The sequence below is a fragment of the Sinocyclocheilus rhinocerous genome, unplaced genomic scaffold (assembly GCF_001515625.1).
Source record: "Sinocyclocheilus rhinocerous isolate Xijiao unplaced genomic scaffold, SAMN03320098_v1.1 scaffold991, whole genome shotgun sequence".
Lineage (NCBI taxonomy): Eukaryota > Metazoa > Chordata > Actinopteri > Cypriniformes > Cyprinidae > Sinocyclocheilus > Sinocyclocheilus rhinocerous.
The window spans coordinates 537,235-544,208 of NW_015654505.1; the positions used below are offsets into that span (position 1 = coordinate 537,235).

Genomic DNA, 6,974 nt, shown 5'->3' on the forward strand with positions numbered 1-6,974 from the left:
GGATGGACAGGCAGACAGACAGACTGACAGACGGACAGACAGACAGAAAGATGGACTGACAGACAGACTGACAGACAGAGAGACAGGCAGACAGACAGAAGGACGGATAGAGAGACTGACAGACAGACATACTGACAGACAGACAGACAGAGAGACAGACAGACATGCAGACAGACAGACGGACAGACAGACAGACAGAAAGACAGAAAGACGGATTGACAGACAGACAGACAGACAGACTGACAGACAGACGGACGGATAGAGAGACTGACAGACAGACTGACAGACAGACAGACAGACAGACAGACAGACGGATGGACAGACAGACAGACAGACAGACAGAGAGAGAGACAGACAGATGAAGCATTAAGAGTGAATATAGCTGAGACTGCCACTTTGCTGAACACCTTGTTTTTTGTTTGTTTGTTTTTTAGGGTGAATTATTCCTTTAACAATTCTATAATCCAAAAAAAATATTTGGTACTAAACAATAATCATTCACTGCTTATTTTATCAATAATCATTATTAAATAATTTATTAATAAAACTGGCAAAAGATTAAATTATTTCATAGTTATTTTTGTGTATAGCTTAAAACACCCATTTGCAGTGCAAAACCTTTGTTTTTGACAAGGTAAGAGGTCAAAGATCAATAATAATCTAACACTAAAACATACACAAATAAAAGTTTTATATAAAAGATAATAGTTACTATTTATTTCATCAGTAATCATAAATAAATAATTTGTCAATAAAAAATATAAATTTTGCCATAATTATTTGTAATAATAATTTTTACTACAAATAATTACTGTAAAATTATTTATCTTTTACAGTAATTATTTGTGTCCAGTTTAAAGTGTGTTAACACACCTGTGTGTAAATAAAAAATTACCTGCAATAAAAAAGTATTATATAAAGATTTTATAAATTATACATTTCTATAATTTCTATATAATTTTTAGATGATAGGCATAATTAATATATATATGGAAATAATAACTGTAAAAAATTGTTAATGATTATTACTTAAGTAAATAGTGTTAAAAATGTATTAAGAAAAATATATTGGTTTTAATTACCTACATTGACCTTTTACCTGTAGTAAGGAAATGTAAACATAAATAAAATATAAATATATATCTGGGTTGGAAATGACCGTTTTACTTATAGTTGTAATGTACTGACACCGTGTTGTTAAAACGCTCTGCTTTACTCGTACACTCCTGTGAAAAGGCTTGATGGTGAATTTAAGCGTCGCTTTCACGCTGCAAACTCACATTTAACATCATTTGTTTAGTAGACTGAGCCTCTCAAGAGGAAATGCTCAGAGGATTTTACTACAGTTTTCCATTCGCATAAACACTGAAGCGCTTCGGCCGCCGGTCTGCTTCACGCTAGAAGAATGAAGCTCTCGAACGCATGCAGCTGCTCCACAGTTTATTGGGAATGACTCAATAACAGTTCACAGTTCGCAGCACTAACAGGAAGTCGTCTGTTGGCTTGTTGCCTGTTTGCGCTCGAGTGAGAAACAATGAAACTAATGAAGCTCCATTAGCATCGTCGAGAGAGACGTCAGCGGAGAAACAGGACCATATCTAATCTACATAATCCATAATAACGCTTCCTCCAGTGAAAAAGTGTTCTGGTCTGAATCAGGAGAGAAATCTGCACAGATCAAGCAGCATTTAAACAGCTCTAAACACATATGAGAGACACCAGGAGATGCACTTTTTCACTGGAGGAAGCATTATTATGGATTATAGACTCGTATTTTAGTTAAAAACGTCTTAATGCTGGATTTGTCTCAGCTTTTGTCTTCTCCAGATGTTAACTGATGGACTGGGGTGCTGAGGATTACTTGTGGATTATTGTGATGTTTTTATCAGCTGTTTGGACTCTCATTCTGACGGCACCCATTCACTGCAGAGCATCCATTGAGTTCTACATGCACTTAAATGGAATGTAACCGGAAGTGATGTTACTCAGATGTCCTGAGACGCTACAGACCGAGTCCATCACTTGAGGACTGCAGATATATTCTGATGGCAGATCAGTTTACAGGCCTTCTGCTGCCATGACGGCACCTTATACACACACACACACACACACACACACACACACCCTTCCCCCATGGCAAGTGAACAAACGCAGCGGCTTCATGGCGCTCGACTCACTGCAACACTGAAAACACATGAATCTCTGCAGACGGACTGAAGAAGAGGGTTTGACTCGAGTCGCAGGCGTCGTGTGTGTGATGAGGTTTGAGTAATAATCACATCACACAACCACTGCACAGCAATACTCTTTACTGCCCTTGATTTAGTGTCTGACTAATGTAGATCATCAAAAACCAATGCTGATACCTGTAACTACTGATATAACGCTGACATATATGTCATCCTGCGGATACAATTTAATTAGGACTGTAAACAAAATTAATTCTGCATTTAATATGAACTAAACACTGAATATAATTATTTTTAATATTACAATATTGTATACAGGGTAAGAGAATTTTATAATTTTTTTTTTTTTTTTTTACATACAATCAGGGTCTTTTCTGCACCTGCAATTTATAATGCAATTTTTTTGCATGCATTTTGCAAAAGAAAATTTATAATGCAATTTTTTTGCATGCATTTTGCAAAAGAAAATTTATAATGCAAGTTTTGCATGCATTATAAAATGCAGTTGCAATTTTTAGCTGGAAAAAAAAAAGTATAGTATATATTACTACTATATTACTATTGTCACATGACCTCATTATGTTTATTTCAGTGAGGAGTGTCCAGTTATCATGTCAGATATATAAAACTAATCAGATACAAACACACTCCAGCCATCTGAATAAAGACAAGACGATTCGCTTGAGGGTTTCGGGAAGTGAAACTCAGTTTTCATATGAAGTAAGTTCAGTATGGCTCCAAAATAACGTCAGCCAGTCTTTCGATTATCAGCATAGCGTCAGCTAATACTAGCTACAAACCGCCCGCTTAGACAGAAAAGAAAGAAAGAAAAAAATGAATACTTCTTGCTCAAAATCACTCATTTAATACACCAGGTCAATTTTCATACGTTTTTGTTGTTTTAAATATGTCTATATAGCTTTTATTACTTTTATGTCAGTTTTCATTTTAATTTTAGCACATCAAGTTGAAGTGAGAAATTTTGCCTGGTTTTTATATAGTTTATTTTTATTATGTTTATATGCTTTGATATAAATATATTATATATTTTTTTATTTTAGTTAACATTTAATTTTTTTTAAATAACAGAAATATTTTTGTGGTTTTAGTTTAAATCTAACCCTGGTATGATTTATTTTGAAAAAAAAATTCACACAGAATTGTTAGTACATTTCACAAATAATTACAACGAAATGGCAAGAAACGCATTGAAAAATACATTTTGTCATTAAATTTGTTGTTTTGTTTCCAAAACGCATTTTAACCACGCCACCCCATGCTCACATCTTACACAAAAACACACATGCATCACTGTACTTATACCAATAATGAAACATATTTATGTAAGTGATTGTTTACTTATAAATTATTAACAATAATTGCTCCAAATATGTGTATTCTGGGTGTCTTTATTCATAAATAATGAGCAGTAACTGTTTAAAGTATTTAAAGCTGAGGACTGAACAGGTGAAGCTCAGAGGAAACGCTCAAGTTCATCTCACACACACACACACACACTCACACACACACACTCACACTCACACACACACACACACACACACACACCCACAACACACACACACACACACTCACACACACTCACTCACTCACACACACACACACACACACTCACACACACACACACACACTCACTCACACGCAAATGCAGTGACGTCACAGCGCAGGAGTTACAGTGTATCTCTCCAGCGAGTTCAACTCTTCTTCCGGATACAATGTAACGCTTTAACACATCGTCGGCGCGCACACTTCAAACAAACACAATAACACCCAGAAAAAGCCAGACTCACCTGTAATAATACACATCACTCTTCCCAGCGCTCAGCCCGGACTTCCGGATCACTTCTTCCTTCTTCCAGCCGGGTGGAAGCGCCGGACAGTCCGTCTTCTTCCTCTCCATGATCATTGATTGATCGATCAGCTCGATCGGAAGTGTTAATATCCGAGCCCTGAGATGCGGACGTGTGAGTGACGCTCGCTAACGGACTGCCGGAGTAGTTAGTTAGCTGCTGAGTTATCAAGTAGAGGACTAGTTCTCGGCTTAAAGTGCCGCCGTTAAACGCGTCGTTCCCTCGAGCTCGTCGGCGATCAGAATCTGCGTGTGATCCGTGCGTAACGCGGCTGTGACGCGTTGAAATTTCAGCACTTCCCACACAAGTGACCCAGCGCCTGGCAACCGCAGGCCCCGCCCCCGTGACAGACAGCCGCAGGCCCCGCCCCTACTGTACTCCTGCTCTTTCCTCACACACTGGACTAAAAATGTCATTCAGTGAAAACAAGACACACAAACACATCTGTGACCCACAAAACCAGTCATAAGGGTCAGTTTTTTGAAACTGAGATTTATACATCATCTGAAAGCTGAATATATAAGCTTTCCAATTGATGTGTTGGACAATATTTGGCTGAGATACAGCTATTTGAAAATCTGGAATCTGAGGGTGCAAAAAAATCTAAATATTGAGAAAATCATCTTTAAAGTTGTTCAAATGAAGTTCTTAGCAATGCATATTACTAATCAAAAATTAAGTTTTGACATATTTACGGTAGGAAATTGACAAAATATCTTCATGGAACATGATCTTTACTTAATATCCTAATGATTTTTGGCATAAAAGAGAAATTGATAATTCTGACCCATACAATGTATTGTTGGCTATTGCTACAAATATACCCCAGCGAGAGACTGCTTTTGTGCTCCAGGGTCACATTTTAATCAAAGTTTGTACAGTCTGAAACGATAACAATACAATCTAGTGTTGAGAATGAAGTCCAAAAACTATTGCAGCACTTTGTTGGTGTGAAACGTGGTTGAGAAAAGCTGTAGATCCTCTACAATCACTAAAACAGCGACAACACAGGACAAAAATGATGGAAGTTAGTTCTGAGAATTTTATTTTAAAGGGTTAGTTCACCCAAAAATGGAAATTAGCCCATAAATTACCCTCAAGGCATCCTAGGTGTATATGACTTTCTTCTTTCAGACGAATCCAGACGGAGTTAAGGTGAACTAACCCTTTAAGAGCGCAAAAAGGGCAATGAATCACATCCTTTCCCAGCAGAACCATGTTTGTGACATAGTTTTGTGATGACGAGAGATAAAGGAATGTCTGAGCTTCAGCCATCAGCAAATATATAATGAAGACTTGAAGTTAACATCTGGAGAAGACTAAAGCTGAAACAAATCCAGCATTAAGACGCTTTTAACTAAAATACCATAGAGTCCATAATCCATAATAACGCTTCCTCCAGTGAAAAAGTGTTCTGGTCTGAATCAGGAGAGAAATCTGCACAGATCAAGCAGCGTTTAAACAGCTCGTTTGGACTCTCATTCTGACGGCACCCATTCACTGCAGAGCATCCATTGCTGAGACACTGATGCAGTGCTACATTTCTACAAACCTGATGAAGAAACAAACTCATCCTGATCTCAGATGAACTGCGGGTGAGACACAGGGTGTGTTTTTAATGTGACTGTATAATTTAGTTTTATAATTATAATTTATTATCTTTGCAGTTATTTATTATTTTTTATGTTATTTACTTTATATTGGTATTAGGTTATATATATTCTTGATTGGTGAATTGTATGATTTGTATTGCAAGATCCTTTGCATAGTGCTTTTGTAAATTTACATTTAGTCATTCAGCAGATGCTTTTATCCAAAGCGACTTACAAATGAAATGATAATCTAAATGTACAGTAGTTGTAAAGTAAATTTAATTGACACTATTAAAACAGACTCAAGAACTGAAATTAAATACATCACATTTCAACATTGAACTGATTGTTGAATTATATTATTTTTTAGAATAGAGAAATAAAAATTAAGTATGCCTTGTGTATCAATCACAGAAACGGACGCTTCATTTCGATAGGTCTAACGCGCATGACGTCACTGGGCTTTAACTTCCGGGTGGAGTAACGTTGACGCAATCCGCTGTAAGCTGATGAGAGAAGCGGCGTCTTTTTTAATTTCTCTCTCCTCAGACGTTTTGATGAGACGGAGCAGGTAATGTTTTTAATTCTACATTATTAGAAACATAATCGCGTAATTAGTTCACGGATAGCTGCGTTGTTTGTGCATTAGATAAGCGAGCTAATCAGCTAATCAGCTAACAACGTCAGCAGATTCTGATGCTCTGAGCGCTTTGTGTTGTTTTGATTGGAACATTTCGACACATATGTGTGTAAATATATATGTTTGTGTACTTTTCTATAATGTTTGTATTCATTGTCATGTATGCTGTCTGCATGTGAGTATAATATATATATATATGAGTTTGTGTGTGTGTATTATATATAATATATAATTTAATTATAATAACAAATATAAAAAGTCTGAAAAAGAATGAAAAAGTCTTACCTGAGATTAAATTCACTTCAGTTAAATGAAAATAAAATACTGAAATAAAATCCAATTCTCAATTTAGTTAAACTTGGTTTACTAAAATAACTAAAACTGAAACAGAAATGAATAAAAACTGTATAAACATATATACATTAAAAAAAAAAACTACAAAAGTGAAAAAATGCAGCAAACTAAAGTCTAACTAAAATTAAAACTATCTATCTATCTATATATATATATATATATATATATGACTAGACTAGAACTAGAACTACAACTAGAATGACTAGAATTCTTCTGTTCTGGTAATATACTGCTGTGTGTGTGTGTGTGTGTGTGTGTGTGAGAGAGAGAGAGAGAGAGTGTGTTTGTGTGTGTAGACGTACATTTCTTTAGTCCTGCTGTAATCCTGCAT

General features: G+C 35.9%; 2 protein-coding genes across 5 annotated transcripts in view; one reads left to right on the forward strand and one right to left on the reverse strand.

The window, feature by feature from the left end:
* The window catches only part of mbd2 (methyl-CpG binding domain protein 2), a 27,795-nt gene extending 23,404 nt beyond the window's left edge, over positions 1–4,391 (reverse strand). For all 3 annotated transcript variants that reach the window (XM_016524050.1, XM_016524049.1, XM_016524051.1), the window contains exon 1: positions 3,998–4,391. In XM_016524050.1, the coding sequence (XP_016379536.1) occupies positions 3,998–4,113 (116 nt within the window). In that variant the 5' untranslated portion in view covers positions 4,114–4,391. The remainder of the gene's footprint in view (positions 1–3,997) is intronic.
* Positions 4,392–6,096: 1,705 nt separating this feature from the next.
* rnf185 (ring finger protein 185) overlaps positions 6,097–6,974 on the forward strand; it is a 9,159-nt gene continuing 8,281 nt past the window's right edge. For both annotated transcript variants that reach the window (XM_016524052.1, XM_016524053.1), the window contains exon 1: positions 6,097–6,220. The gene's annotated coding sequence lies outside the window, so the exon portion shown is untranslated. The remainder of the gene's footprint in view (positions 6,221–6,974) is intronic.